The 16,413-nt window shown below is 38.8% G+C and overlaps 2 protein-coding genes across 4 annotated transcripts in view; one reads left to right on the top strand and one right to left on the bottom strand.

Moving 5' to 3' along the window:
* Window positions 1-13,028, bottom strand: part of RPGRIP1L (RPGRIP1 like) — a 99,133-nt gene extending 86,105 nt beyond the window's left edge. For all 3 annotated transcript variants that reach the window (XR_003792197.1, XM_029213539.1, XM_029213538.1), the window contains exons 1-4: window positions 13,016-13,028; window positions 10,107-10,198; window positions 7,995-8,139; window positions 1,429-1,727 (exon numbers count right to left, since the gene is read on the bottom strand). Coding sequence is in view for 2 of the 3 variants with exons in the window: in XM_029213539.1 (XP_029069372.1) it covers window positions 1,429-1,727; window positions 7,995-8,139; window positions 10,107-10,191 (529 nt within the window). In the remaining variant the exon portion in view is untranslated. The remainder of the gene's footprint in view (window positions 1-1,428; window positions 1,728-7,994; window positions 8,140-10,106; window positions 10,199-13,015) is intronic.
* Window positions 13,029-13,160: 132 nt separating this feature from the next.
* FTO (FTO alpha-ketoglutarate dependent dioxygenase) overlaps window positions 13,161-16,413 on the top strand; it is a 374,691-nt gene continuing 371,438 nt past the window's right edge. Inside the window, exon 1 of the mRNA XM_029209912.1 lies at window positions 13,161-13,411. Coding sequence (XP_029065745.1) covers window positions 13,367-13,411 — 45 coding nt within the window. The 5' untranslated portion in view covers window positions 13,161-13,366. The remainder of the gene's footprint in view (window positions 13,412-16,413) is intronic.

The raw sequence follows: 16,413 nt of genomic DNA, 5'->3' as shown, positions 1-16,413 counted from the left end.
TAGTCACAGATGACAAAACTAAGGTTCAGAGAGGATAAATGACTATTTAAAGGTAAAATATATTGTTGTGGACCTCCCATCTCCTGACCTTTCTTCTAACCTGGTGTTATCATTCCATTTTACAGATGCGGAAAATGAGGCTCTGGGAAGTCAAGTGCTCTCTTCAAAATAAAAAGTTAATTAGCAGCAGAATGTATTTTTGATTTATAATTCATTATGATTACTTTGGTTATATTCAAAGTCTACTGCTAATCTCACATAGCTAGGAGTAGCCAAGCTCTTTTATCCTGGAGCTGCCTCCTGCCTACTACGGAGGCCTTACTGATTTCAAAGGAACTCTGTCTAGGGAATATATAGTGTTAACATTTTGGCTTGGAGAGAAGAATAGAACAAATTTTTCTCTTTTTCTGTTCAGATGGTGTTTTATGTTCCCTCAATGAATTGAAAGTCTTACATGATTTTTTTATTTCCCTAAAAATGTTTGGTCTTTAAGTGGAGCACATTCCAAACAAAGATGAACTAGAACAAAATTCGACTTCCTTCCCTAGTAGTTGAAATGAAAAAAGTATTCCTTAAAATATTTATTGACTTTTTGCTTCATTATAAATAAAGTTTGTCTGTGGGTGGAGGGAATGGGGAATTTTCATTAGAAATACTTAGGTTCTCTCTACAGTATTGAGTCTTCTATATTCAATTGAATTGCTCTGTAAGCTGGGTAGGTTTTAGGTGATTCATTTTCAAGATGAGAAGAGTGATTGACCAATGATCATTTTTTGAAGATGGAAGAGACCTTTATGGTCGCTTGCTTAAATCCTTTTATTTTATGTGTAAAGAAAACTCAACTTCAGAATGATTAGAAGACTTGTCCAAGGTCACCAGACAATAAGCAGAGGAGCAAGAACCCAACTTTTTAAACCCCTAGTTATGTGCACACTCCACTGTCAAGCTGCCTCCACACAATGAGGAAGATTTAAACAATTCTGTAAAATTTATAGAAGGCCTTTGGATGAAGAACCTAAGTGTGATCCTTCAGAACAACAGTGTGACCATATGAGCAAATTAGTGGTTTCTCTATTTGCCTGAGTCAATGTGATTTCCATCCATAATATAAAAAACCAACTCAAACTACACTAAACCCGTAATTGATGTAGTTTCATACATGCTTCTTTTATTAGTTAGGAGGAATAGTTTTACTAGACAAATGTAAATGTTTTATTAGACAAATTTGAGCATGATCTAGTGATTCTTATATAAAATGATCTTCATGTTAATGTGATTTTATCAAAAAGTCAAAAAATGATTTCTCTCTTTCTAAAGACACTCAAAAACATGAATAGTACAGAAATAAAACTCTGTGTGTATGTACGCATGTGTGTGTAAAACAAGTTATTAACTTAAATTTAGGATTTAATGTAAGCTTTATTTTACCTTTCCTGGGGCATTCCTGTAAGCCTGCATTTTCATTCACTTTTCTACGCCCAGTGTTAACACGAGATTGCACATAACTGTATGGAGTTTGCCTGTGACCCTGGATCTGAAGTTGCTGTTTGGTTGAAATTAGTCTGTTTTTGAGGACTTCATTTTGTCTTTCAAGCTCATGAACTTTCTCTTGCAGCCGCTCAATCATTTCTTCCATTTCCACATCTCTTCCCAGCCGCTTGGGGCCGCCACCAACCCATTCATATCTTTTCTTGTCATTAACTAGCCGTATTAACTTGGTGGCCATTCTAGGGAAATAATAAAAAGATGAAAAGGAATGTGAGAAGTCAGCATAAAATGCATTCTGTTGAAAGGAACATAATCACTGTGAAGACTTCAGTGCAGAACCTGAATAATAAATTTCAGGTTTTGATGTAACTATTACTGCCTGTGAAGAATCCTTTGATGATAATTGAAACCACTGGGCAACAATCTGCTTTATAGCACTGACAAATAACAGTTTCCTAAGGCTTATCATTTAAGGTTAGTAAAGAGAGGACACATATTTACTCCATATGTTCCTCAAATGCAATTTTTAACGCATGACCTTATGTAGGAATGCTGTATGCACTTAAATGTAGCTACAGATTGTGGATATGGTGGGTTATATCTGCAAGCCACAGTAAGTTAAAACTTTTCAAAATTGTATTAAGACTATGCAGCATTTAGGTGATGTATTGTTTTCAGTTTCTCTAGGATTAAGACATATTACAAATATAAAAATGTTAAAATGCATAGATACATACATATTAAAAGCCCAATGAAAAATTCAAAAGAAACCCAAATGCACCATTAAATGTTGCTTAGTGCTCAAGAAACATGCCTGTTTAATGGTGAACTTAATTAGGTACAGAAAGTATTATTTCAATGGTACTTTTAAATTTAGACATACATTGTGCTTTTGACATCTCAGGAGTTTATACCTTTGATTCTTTTAAGTTTTGATAAAAACTGGTTAGACAGAACAAAAGACAGAAAGGGCACATGGGGGTGATGTAATATACACGTACGGAAAACATGCTTGACAGTGAATGGAAAAATCTTGGCAGTACAAGAAAGAAAAGGTGGCTTTGATGAGAGACACAAGCTCAAGACTTTACAAAATTGGTCGCACATCTTCAATAGCTGATTCTAGTTTATAGTGAATCTATTTTTATAAAGACCCAGACAGGAGATTGAAAATAAAAACACACTTCATTTTTCTTTAAACGGGGGTTTGCTTTATTTTAGCATGGTTATGGACAGAAGCTTTTACTTAGGAGAACAAAAGTGAAATAAAAAAACCCCTTAATAGCTTTGGGATGTCACAGAACAACCTTTTTTTGCCCTAAGCAGAGTCCTCAGTAAAAGCAGTAGTAATACATGTCTATCTACACTTCTGGCTACTCAGCCTACAGCACGCAGCATCAGGGGAAAGCTATGCATAACATAATCAGTTAAGATTGTTTTCTTTTTCCCTTGAGGCACATCTATTAAACATGCTTTATAAAGGATATAGGATAATAAAAACCAAGATCCAAGAGTACCACAAACACCCTAGTAAAGTAATCAATGGATTAGTTCCTTTTCCACCTAATCCAGAGAAGGATATATCATTGAGGAATCTGGGCAGGTATCGTAGCCCAACAGAGCCACACACTCTACCTAGCCCTTTAGGACTCTGAGCCCCACCAAACGGCTTATCCATAGAAAGATGGGAGCCATTTAAATGAGATGTCAACCTAAATATCTGAATCTTCTTTTACACAAAGACTTTCACACGGATAGAGATTACATTCAAAAGAAAGACACAGATTTAAGCAAAGATCAATAAAACTAAAAGCTGGTTCTTTGAGAAGATAAACAAAATTGATAAACCATTAGCCAGACTCATCAAGAAAAAAAGGGAGAAGACTCAAATCAATAGAATTAGAAATGAAAAAGGAGAAGTAACAACTGACACTGCAGAAATACAAAGCATCATGAGAGAGTACTACAAGTAATTATATGCCAATAAAATGGACAACCTGGAAGAAATGGACAAATTCTCAGAAAAGCACAACCTTCTGAGACTGAACCAGGAAGAAACAGAGACTATAAACAGACAAATCACAAGCATTGAAATTGAGACTGTGATTAAAAATCTTCCAACAAACAAAAGCCCAGGACGAGATGGCTTCATAGGCGAATTCTATCAAACATTTAGAGAAGAGCTAACACCTATCCTCAACTCTTCCAAAATATAGCAGACGGAGGAACACTCCCAAACTCATTCTACAAGGCCAGCTCCACCCTGATACCAAAACCAGACAAAGATGTCACAAAGAAAGAAAACTATAGGCCAATATCACTGATGAACACAGATGCAAAAATCCTCAACAAAATACTAGCAAAGAGAATCCAACAGCACATTAAAAGGATCATACACCATGATCAAGTGGGGTTTATCCCAGGAATGCAAGGAGTCTTTAATATATGCAAATCAATCAATGTGATACACCATATTAACAAATTGAAGGAGAAAAACCATATGATCATCTCAATAGATGCAGAAAAAGCTTTTGACAAAACTCAACACCCATTTATGATAAAAACCCTCCAGAAGGCAGGCATAGAGGGAACTTACCTCAACATAATAAAGGCCATATATGACAAACCCACAACCAACATCACCCTCAATGGTGAAAAACTGACACCATTTCTTCTAAGACCAGGAACAAGACAAGGTTGTCCACTCTCACCACTATTATTCAAGAAGTTTTGGAAGTTTTAGCCACAGCAATCAGAGAAGAAAAAGAAATAAAAGGAATCCAAATCGAAAAAGAAGAAGTAAAACTGTCACTATTTGCAGATGACATGATACTATACACAGAGAATCCTAAAGATGCCACTAGAAAACTACTAGAGCTAATCAATGAATCTGGTAAAGTAGCAGTATACAAAATTAACGCACAGAAATCTCTTGTATTCCTATACACTAATGATGAAAAATCTGAAAGAGAAATTGAGGAGACACTACCATTTACCGTTGCAACAAAAAGAATAAAATACCTAGGAATAAACCTACCTAAGGAGACAAAAGACCTGTATGCAGAAAACTTTAAGACACTGACGAAAGAAATTAAAGATGATACAAACAGATGGAGAGATATACCATGTCCTTGGATTGGAAGAATCAACATTGTGAAAATGACTCTACTACCCAAAGCAATATACAGATTCAATGCAATCCCTATCAAATTACCAATGGCATTCTTCACAGAACTAGAACAAAAAACTTCACAATTTGCATGGAAACACAAGAGACCCTGAACAGCCAAAGCAATCTTGAGAAAGAAAAATGGAGGAGGAATCAGGCTCCTGGACTTCAGACTATACTACAAAGCTACAGTAATCAAGACAGTATGGTACTGGCACAAAAACAGAAAGATAGATCAATGGAACAGGATAGAAAGCCCAGAGATAAACCCACGCACATATGGTCACCTTATTTTTGATAAAGGAGGCAAGAATATACAATGGAGAAAAGACAGCCTCTTCTATAAATGGTGCTGGGAAAATTGGACAGCTACATGTAAAAGAATGAAATTAGAACACTCCCTAACACCATACACAAAAATAAACTCAAAATGGATTAAAGACCTAAATGTAAGGCCAGATACTATAAAACTCTCAGAGGAAAACATAGGAAGGACACTCTATGACATAAATCACAGCAAGATCCTTTTTGACCCACCTCCTAGAGAAATGGAAATAAAAACAAAAATAAATGAATGGGACCTAATGAAACTTAAAAACTTTTGCACAGCAAAGGAAAACATAAAGAAGATGAAAAGACAATCCTCAGAATGGGAGAAAATATTTGCAAATGAAGCAACTGACAAAGGATTAATCTCCAAAATTTACAAGCAGCTTATGCAGCTCAATATCAAAAAAACAAACAGCCCAATCCAAAAATGGGCAGAAGAGCTAAACAGACATTTCTCCAAAGAAGATATACAGATTGCCAAGAAACATATGAAAGGATGCTCAACATCAATAATCGTTAGAGAAATGCAAATCAAAACTACAATGAGGTATCACCTCACACCTGTCAGAATGGCCATCATCAAAAAATCTACAAACAATAAATGCTGGAGAGGGTGTGGAGAAAAAGTAACCCTCTTGCACTGTTGGTGGGAATGTAAATTGATACAGCCACTATGGACAACAGCATGGAGGTTCCTTAAAAAACTAAAAATAGAACTACCATACGATCCAGCAATCCCACTATGGGCATATACCCTGAGAAAACCATAATTCAAAAAGAGTCATGTACCAGAATGTTCACTGCAGCTCTACTTACAACAGCCAGGACATGGAAGCAACCTAAGTGTCCATCGACAGATGAATGGATGAAGAAGATGTGGCACATATATACAATGGAATATTACTCAGCCATAAAAAGAAATGAAATTGAGTTGTTTGTAGTGCGGTGGATGCACCTAGAGTCTGTCATACAGAGTGAAGTAAGACAGAAAGGGAAAAACAAATGCCATCTGCTAACACATATATATGGAATCTAAAAAAAATAAATGGTTTTGAAGTACCTAGGGGCAGAACAGGAATAAAGACGCAGAAGTAGAGAATGGACTTGAGGACATGGGGAGGGGGAAGGGTATGGTGGGATGAAGTGAGAGTGGCATGAACATATATACACTACCAAATGTAAAATAGATAGCTAGTGGGAAGCAGCTGCATAGCATAGGGAGATCAGCTCAGTGCTTTGTGACCACCTAGAGGGGTGGGATAGGGAGGGTGGGAGGGAGATGCAAGAGAGAGGAGATATGGGGATATACGTATATGTATAGCTGATTCACTTTTTTATACAGCAGAAACTAACACACCATTGTAAAGCAATTATACTTCAATAAAGATGTTAAAAAAAAAGTTTGAAGCAAAAAAATAAGATTTAATATGAAAAAGCAGTCATCATCTAGAGAAAAACAAACCACTCCAATTTTTAAGGCAAGAAGAGCACATCCATAGAGAGGCTTAAAATTCCTTCAAAGATATGCAAGTAAACTTTGCCAAGAACGGTAAGATTGCATCTTTTTGTCCAGTAATAGCAATGATTTTCATTTGATTATTTTATATTAATGAAATAAGTGATCAGGTAAAGTTTGAGTACTTCTTTAGAAAGGTGGTTTGGCAAATCTACATTCATACTAAAGTAAGTGATTCTAATTATATCTTAAGGATAAATTTAAAGGTAGTTTACCCATGTATCTAGGTAATGTCAGTGGTGTGAAACTGAGAAGGAAATCAGAGCTTTGGGTCATAGTGGTCATTGGATCACTACCCTCAGGGCTGAGTAAAATAAAATTCCTGGAGGTTAAATGGCTTGAACATACCATAGGCGAGTGGCAGAGAGACAAAGAACACATGCACATCACTTGACTCCTAGCCCAGTCCTTTTTCCATTAAACTACATAGCTCATTATTAAGTTGTTTTCTATTTTCTGGCTAGGACATATTACTAATGAGGTCAGGGCTGTGAATTTAATTCTTTTACTGACCAATTAGGTTTACAAAGGAAAAAAACTGTTCAGTGGTCACAGACTAAATGCCTCATTCAGACAGGGTGACGGCTGTGTTAGTGGTCAGAAAAAGAAACAGGCAAGTGAGTCTTGAAAAAAGCCATCATCACGACTCAAAAACCAACTCAAAGTAAAAGCTCTGCACAAAGCAGGTCAGTGGGTCATTAAAACAAAGTCCACAGAATAGAAACTGACTAGAATCACTCCTTTAGAGGCTAAGTTCCAAGCGGAAGAAAAACCCCCTATCTTCTTTGTTCAATCGTTGTCTCACCTTTCCATTGAACCTAGAACATGAATGTGAATACAGATCTGTTCATGCTCACAAATAAGAATGAACTTTTAATGCCACACATTCGGAAGACAGTCACTGTTACTGAACAAGAAAGAATGAAAGCTATCTACTCTTAAGAAATAATCCCTGCAGAAATTTTTTGCATACAAAAGTGACCCTGTTTCCTCAGAAACAATAGATTCTTTGAAATAAATACAGATTCTAGATTAATCCAAGCAAAGTAAAATATGTTCCAGATAGTGATGTTCTCATTAGTAAACCCCAAATCTTAAAGGAACATGCATCCTAACAAGTTAGAGTAGCTAATTACTTTTTAAAACTTTCATTTTAAAATCAAGACGTTTAGAAAACAGATGTTTTGGCCATTTGCTTATTAAACTATAAATATTAAAGCAAAAGTTATTTAGAGATACGATACACTTATGGCACTCATAGCTATTAGCTCTTTCTTTCAAATGGCAACTTCAGACATAATAAACACTCATAATCTTCTTGGTTTATTATCCTAGTTTGTAAGATTTTCCATTTTTAAAAACTGTACTGATTTATAACCTTCCTTGCTCCAAAAAGGATTCAAGGTGGGGTTTTCAATTAAGTTTACAGAAAAGCATATCCTCCAAACTTTACAGAGTCAGGAAAAAAAGCTAAAAGCTTTTTATCATAACCTTTTAATTTTATCCTCTTGCTTGCGGGCATGCTGTTTAAGTAAAATGTTCTCATCATGCAAACGCAAAAATCTGTCTTCCAGTTCCTCACGACTGATACGTGACACTGCCTGGCGAGACTTCATTGTCCGTGTTGTTGAAGTTTCTGCAAAAATGCCAAGGTAATTAATAGGAGGATTACTTAAAATACCCTCTAAACACAGTAACTGTCGATATTAACATAATCTCTGATGCACTCATCTCAGGTTTTTTTGTGACCTACAATTAAGACTGCTTTAGAAAATGTTATAGCATTGTTCACACCACTGATAGGAGGTAAGAACAAAAATCTTTGCTGTTAATACTTTATATGCAATATTAAGGATTTGAGCAACAATCGTTTCCACTCAAAAAATGTACTCAAATAACAATGTAAGACGGAACTTACATCAAATAAGAATGAAAGATGCAACTCTGATTCAATAAAGACTTTTCAATTTATATGCTGAATGTTGAAAAAACTAAATAAAAAGTCGGTATCTGTAAGTATTTTTTTCAAAGGTAAGAGTTATAACAATAACAATATGATTAAGATATTTTTCTGAGCTATGGCTTATAGAAAATAAACAATAAAATCTGTAAGACCAAGCAAACAAAAACCTTCACAAATCATTTATAAGCTATCATATATTTTTAAAGAACTTTTACACCTTTTAGCAGGTGTGTATGTATTTTTTTACATATGCTTAAATTTGCTATTTTCCAGTGAAGCTGGTCAATTTTCAACAGTCCTCCAAAAGAAACAAGGAACAAATGGACAAAGATTAAAAAGCCCTATGAGGCGGTTACTTAGGGCAAGACTTGAACTTAGGGTATCAAATACTAAAAAATAGCCTTGTACACTTAAAATTATTTGTATTTTTAATCCCTGATACTCCATCAAAGACCTAAAGCAAAGCTTATAGGGCTTCCTTGGTGGTGCAGTGGTTGAGAGTCCGCCTGCCGACGCAGGGGACGCGGGTTCGTGCCCCAGTCCAGGAATATCCCACATGCCGCAGAGCGGCTGGGCCCGTGAGCCATAGCCTCTGAGCCTGCGCGTCCAGAGCCTGTGCTCCGCAATGGGAGAGGCCACAACAGTGAGAGGTCCGCATGCAGCAAAAAAAAAAAAAAGCTTATACATTCTTTTTACTTTTTAAAAATTTTCTTGTTTTTTATCTTTTACTTTTTTTAAACATCTTTATTGGAGTACAGTTGCTTTACAATGTTGTGTTAGTTTCTGTTGTATAACAAAGTGAATTAGCTATACGTAATACATATATCCCCACATCTCCCATTCTTTTTACTTTTAACAATAAAAGCTGTATAGTCAAATTTATCTTTTTCAATGAACCATATTTTGACCACCTTTCTGTGGTAGTTCAAGGTGGCCACTTGCAGTGTTTTGATTAACAAGTGTATGAAGAAACCTTAGTGGAATATATTTTACATCACAGCCTTCTCAATGACAAATGTTATGGAATGACAGAATGGCTGACACACCGTACACACAAACAAAAACACAGCTCTACACTCTATATTGTTCCTTAAAGCAGTCCTTTTCTTTCTCAGTTTGAAAGTGCTTTTTAGCTCTATAGCAACCACTAAGTGATAAAAGGACAAAGAAAACCACTAACGTGTATTAATTTGATAAAACAAAGTCAATATCACTTGGCTAACAAACCATTTTGAGATATTCTACTTGAAAGGCAAAAATGTTTAAATATGGCATTTCCTCTCATATAAAATTTAAGCTGAAAGAAACATTTTAATGGCGAATGTGATTTAAACCAGGCAATTTGGTTTGGAGGCTTGGTACTCTCTGTGTCGTTTCTACTGATGTGTGGAATTTTAAGATGATTTATAACAATTCTTTATCAGAACAGAGGGGGATTTTACATTTTCTATGAGCTGTTGATAATTGATGCATGCAGTAAAATACCATATGTTGTTCTAAATTCTCCATCTTCTTGTTTAGTCCAGTCAAGACTATATAGTTACTTAAATGGCTTTGTTTGTACGAATATCAGAAATACTTTAAATTAAAAAAATTACTGATCAAAGTTCATAATGGTAATAAATAACAGCTGGCTGTACCTTGTAACCCTCCCATTCCAAAGAGATTTAGACCTGTATCTTTCACAGGCAGGTCTCCTGCAGTCTCATCAGTTGGACCAGACATTTTGTATCTGTGGAGAAAAGAAAATTCAAATAAAATCTTTCCAAGTTGTAACATTAACTATGCAATGGAATGAACCAAATAAAATGAATAAGGCACTAGAACTTTAATGGACATCTTATTGCCCACATGTGCTGCTTGAAGAAGAGGAAAGCTTCTATTTTAAAAGTAATACTACATTCGGGCTTCCCTGGTGGCGCAGTGGTTGACAGTCTGCCTGCCGATGCAGGGGACACGGGTTCGTGCCCCAGTCCGGGAAGATCCCACATGCCGCGGAGTGCCTGGGCCCGTGAGCCATGGCCGCTGTGCCTGCGCATCCGGAGCCTGTGCTCCGCAATGGGAGAGACCACAACAGTGAGAGGCCCACGTACCACAAAAAAAAAAAAAAAAAAAAAAAAGTAATACTACATTCAATCATGGAGCCAGTGGTCCTTTCAACAGTATATTTCCTATCGTTTGCTTAGGAAATGAGGTAAGATTATCATTCTTCCTTTTCTCTTCTTCTTTTTCCTCTATCTGAAACAAAAACAAACTCCCCCAAATTTAAGAAATACCTCCTCTCCATCCTCTACCCCCTTCTCTGCTCCCCAAAGAAAGAAGGTATTTGGAAAAAACTCAAGTCAGGAACTTAATTCAAATGGTTGTTTCTCTTACTTACTGGCCGGTCAAGTCACCTAATCTTGCTGAGTTTCAGTTCCTTAATTAAAAAAAAGAAAAAAACAATTCCTATCTCACAGAGTTATTTTAAAGGTAAGTGAGATGGTAAATTAAAGGCATACAGCACATTTGCCTGGGATGTTCATATCACTTGAATATTAATCTTCAGCTTGATGCATAAAGGAGTGGGTAGTTCCAAGTTTTGTGAAAGAGGTTTCATAAATTCAGCAGCTGGGTTTGTTTTTGTAGTGTCCTTTGTTGCCATGAGGCCTAGGTCCCTACCTCCTAGTAAGTCCCAGGGCTTCCTACCTCCACATACATGCTGTCCAGCTAATTCTGGCATTTTTACAGTTTCTATTCTTTACAGAGATGCATCACAGTAACTTAGTTTTAAATGCGGATGTGAGTGGTCCATGCAATGTTTAGTAATGCAAAAAACCAATGAAGATGTCCTAAGGCAGAGGTTCCCAATCTCTAGCACATTGGTCCTAGAATGTAAAGTCTGAGAGAGTAGCAAGCTGATTTGTCTCGTTTACCTCTGTATTCTCAGAGCCTGGCACAGAGCTGGGTGCATAGCTGGCATTCACTAAATAGTTGTTGAATGAATGAATGAATGAATGGAGTCCTTGGAGCTTCAGGGTCTGTGGAGCCAGAGATGGTTTCCAAAATCTTGTATGCATATGTATACATGCATCATCTTTTAGAGAGAAGGTTAATAACTTTTATTATAACTCATCAAAGATTTCGGACCAGTGCATTTTTACTGTGACATAAACAACTAATAGACATATGCCTGGGAGATCATCTACTTCTCTTGGAAACACTGCCACAGGAGAGGTCAATTTAGGAACCAAATTAGCAAGAAGTTTAAACACAGGACACTTGTGAAAATGATAACTTCTCCATGATAGATCTATGGTGGCTTTTATAGTAACAGTGATGATGATGATGGTGTTAACATTTATTGAATGCTTACCAAAACGTGCCAGGTGCTCTGCTTATGTGAATTAATTAACTATCTCACAACATCCTTGTGAGGTTGTTACTCAAAATGTTTCCTACTTTACAAATGAAGAAACTGATACACAACTTGGGTAACTTGCCCAAGGTCACACATCTAAGAAGTAGTTGTTTGATCCTACTTTTGACTGTCACAGCTGGGAAGCAGGGGACCAGTGTTACTGGCATCTAGAGGCCAGAGATGATGCTAACTATCCTATAACGCACAGGAACCACAAAAAAAGAATTATCTGGCCCCAAATGTTAATAGCGTTGAGGTTGAGAGACCTTGCACAGTGCTGCGATGTCTCACCAACACCGTGTCATGCGATCTCTCCTGGCTCACTGCGTGCCACTCACACTGTTCTCTACGTTCTTCAAATCCATGGTACCCTTGTCTTGCTCGAGGCCTTTGCACTAGCTGGCTTCTCATTCTTTGGAACTCAGCTGAAACATCACTTTTTCAGAGAGGCCTTCCCTGAGCATCCTATGTTAGAATACTCTTCCAATTTCAGCGCTGTTTATTTCTTTTACAGCAATCATCTCGATCTGCAATTATCTAATTTACTGGTTCATTACTACTTCCTCTTCACTAATAGAGTGTAAGCATCTTGAGACCGGTATCAGTCCTGTTCAAAGCTGGTTGGGAACAGTGCCTGGCACAGGGTGGGTGCCAACATTAATGTTTATGGAATGAATAAATGAATACCTGGCACTGAGACTAAAATAGTAAACAAAGTCTCCACCTTCATGGAGTTAAGAGGCTATGGGGTCATCACGATAAACAAATAACTAAAAATTAAGCAAACAATAGGTCACTCAAGAGGCTTAGGGTCTCCCAACCAATTCCTAATCCAGGGCAAATAAGCGAACTGTTTGTGTGACCTTCTACTTGAAGAAGGACCTGGAGAAGCACGGCAATTAGCCTCAACGCTGATCAGCTAGGGTTTAGGGCTGGGACAGAAAATTTCAAACCGGTGCTGGGGGTGGGGACAATGGGCGGGCTGCGATTCGGGCCTGTGGAGGTGGAGGTGTCTCGAGCCTGGCTTCTCTTCACGCGAGTAGAACTCCAAGGCTTCTCCAGGACGTAGAGCACACCCCAGGACCCCGGCCCGTGCTGCAGGTAGAGCGGCGGCAACCTGCGCCCCATCTATTCCCCGGGAGTACTCACCGCCACTCTCGCCCCGCCGCTAGCTACCGTTGCTATAGCGCCGACGGCGTGTGGTGCGGCCGGCCTAGAGGAGCACGGGAAAAACATGGCCGGCCCCGTTGCCTCCTGGGAAATGTAGTTCTCTTCGGGCCCTAGCACGCCAGCTGTCGGACCTGGGAAATTGTCTTGCTCCCAACCCCGAGGCGCATTCCGGCGTCTCCGCAGTGCATCCTGGGAGTGGTAGTTCCCGCGGCTCCGAGGGAGAATGGCGGCAGGCGGGAGCAGGACGCAGAGAGAACTACATGGAGGAGGCGGGGTGTAGGGCGAGGAAGCTACGCGACTAGCAGTGGCGAAGGCTGCTGTATCGGCAGCATGAAGCGGACCCCGACAGCCGAGGAACGAGAGCGCGAAGCTAAGGTATGTCGGGCTCTCCGGAGTCTGGGATCTTTCGGGCACTTGTAGCTGGGGGCTGGGAACCGGAAGGGCCTGGTTGAAAGGTAAGCGGATCCATGGTCTTAAGCCAAGGGATGACAAGGCCTTGTCAGCAAGGGAGCCAGAGACTTCGGGGGCTCTAAATTCGTGCTGCTCGGGATGCAGGCCTGGTCCTGTTTGACCAGCTCACATGAGAATCAAGACACCATTTCCTTGACCTGCTTCTGCACCTCATTCCTTGGTTAAATTTGTAGCTACCCATGTGCCTGAGTTTACCGGACTCTCAGGTGCCTGTGATCATATCAGTTGTGCTTTCTTTTTCGGTAATGGTTTCTGAGGACTGACATCGGTTTAGGTGAAATAATCTGTGCGGTCAGATGTGTGTATTTGGAACAGTTGTCTATGTTGTGTCTTCGGCACAGTGGATATGGATCTTTAACTACAATCCCATTTTCTACTTTTGGGGTTCACCCTGTAGCATTTGCTCTTCCATGAGATTACAATAATAATAGTAATAGAATTTTTCTGTTTTTAGCATTTATTACGTGTCAGGCTCTGCGTTTTCATAATATTTATATTATTTCATATTCTTATCGCAACAGATTGCAAGTTAGATATTATACAGGTGGAGTATCAAGAGTCCTGTTTTACAGATGAAGACTTGAGGCTCAGAAGAATTGAGTGTTTCCCTCATTCCGCAAATCAAGTCCTATTTATTTGTCTAAATATATTGGTAATTGGGTCACTTGTTTCCATCTTCACCACCTTGGACCAAGCTACCATTACCTCTTCAATGGACCGTTCCAATAGTCTCCTTATTGGTCTATATTCACTGTACACCCAAACACTCCTTGCTCCCCTTCTGTCCCGCCTTCCACACAAGAATCTCCTCTACACTGTGGTGTGTGAGCTTTTCAAAATGCAAATCTAGGGCTTCCCTGGTGACGCAGTGGTTGAGAGTCCGCCTGCCAATGCCGGGGACATGGATTCGTGCCCCAATCCGGGAAGATCCCACATGCCGCGGAGCGGCTGGGCCTGTGAGCCATGGCCGCTGAGCCTGCGCGTCCGGAGCCTGTACTCTGCAACGGGAGAGGCCACAACAGTGAGAGGCCCGCGTACTGCAAAAAAAAAAAAAAAAAGCAAATCTAATCATGGCCCTTTCCTTCCTACATCCTCTGCCAACCACCTGTTTAAAAATATTTCATGGAATTCCCTGACAGTCCAGTGGTTAGGAGTAGGCGCTTTCACTGCGGTGGCCTGGGTTCAATCCCTGGTTGGGAATTAAGATCCGGCAAGCCTCCCAGTGCGACCAAAAAAAAAAAAAGAATCTGTCATGGTTTTCTGTTGCTCTTAGGATAAAGAGGAAACTTCACATGCTCACACTGTTTTGCATGTTGTAGACCCTACTTGCGTCATCCACAGCCTCAGTAGACATGACACCCTCCCTGCTCTCTGCCCATCAGCCACTTTGGCCTTCTTAGAAGTCCCTCTGTCCTGTGCTTTATCTGGTTACAGGGCCTTTATACGTGCTATTTGTTGCTCACTCTGTATCAGGCAATTATTGGATGTGAGAACCATTGGTAAATGAAATAGACACTGTTTGTGCTCTCATAGAATTTAGAGTCCTACAAGTGAACTCACTTTGTCTTAGGGCAATGCCTCTATGGAGTTAAAATATAAAATGTGCTCTATTATGACCCGAGCTATAGCCAAGTTTCACCAGAGACCTGAAGTTTCCATGTTTGATTCTGTATGTGATAAAGGCAGTATATAAAGATGGGTACAAAGGGGAAAGATCCTTCTGCATTAGTCTACAGCAATTCCAAGAAACAGATGTCACACAGTGGTATTGTGTGTAATGTCTTTCTTACCTTTTGGGTTTACAATGAAAGTTATTCATTTCTTCTGTAAAGACTTATTTAGCACCTATTATTTGCCAGACACAGGGATTCTGATTTTGGCTAAGATAGAATCCCTGCACAAGGGAGCTTTCATTCTATTGAAACCCTAACTGTTGCCTGTGAGGTAGTTGTTAATGTCATTCACACTTGATGGATGTTGAAATGGAGGCTTGTAGAAGTTATAACTTGCCCAAGGCCACTTGGTTGCTCTGTGAAATGAGGTTTTCTGACTCCAAAGCTTTTTTTTCCATTTTCTGCTTGTAAAACATGTTGAAATGATACAGCAAGTTGTCTGCCTGTTTACTTAAAAAATTTATTTGATCTTTATTTAAAATTTATTTATGAAATATTACTGGTTGGAGCAAAGTATAGGAAATTAAGTTTTAAATCTTAAATATAAAACGATAAAATGTTCATTTACTCATGAATTATCTTCCCTTTTTCTAAAGGAGGCGTTATTTACGTACCGTAATGTGCATCCGTTTAGTGTACAATTTGATGAGTTTTGATGGATAAAAACACCTGTGGAACCACCACCACAGTTGATACAGAGAACATTTTAATCCCTTCTAATAGTTTCTTCTTGCTGGTTTGCAGTCAGTCTCTTCCCTCACCTTGGCTCCCAAGCAACCACTGATAGGTTTTCTCTCACTGTAGATGAAGTTTGTATTTTCTAGAACTTCATATAGGTGGAAGTATACTGTATGTATTCTTGGGTCTGTCTGCTTTCAATCAGCATAATGATTTTTGAGATTGATTCATGTTGTTGCGTGTATCAGTGTCTCATTCCTTTATTTTGCTGATTAATTGTCTACTGTGTGGCTCTGGCACATTTGTTTATTCATTCACGAGTTGCCGAACATTTGGATTGTTTCTGGTTTGGGGCTATTATGAAGAAAGCGGCTATGACCATTCATGTATAAGTCTGCATTTTCATTTCTTTTGGATGAATACCCAGGAGTCCACTTGGTGCGTGCTATGGTAGTTCTATGTTTAACCATATAAGAAACCGCTAAACAATTTTTCAAAGTGATTCTCCCATTTGTATTAGTTTCCCAGGGCAGCTGGCACAGGTTCCCACAAACT

Source organism: Monodon monoceros, unplaced genomic scaffold (genome assembly GCF_005190385.1).
Source record: "Monodon monoceros isolate NGI ecotype Baffin Bay Population unplaced genomic scaffold, NGI_Narwhal_1 Super_Scaffold_10, whole genome shotgun sequence".
In the NCBI taxonomy this organism is placed as follows: Eukaryota; Metazoa; Chordata; class Mammalia; order Artiodactyla; family Monodontidae; genus Monodon; species Monodon monoceros.
This window is presented reverse-complemented; position numbering and strand designations above follow the sequence as displayed.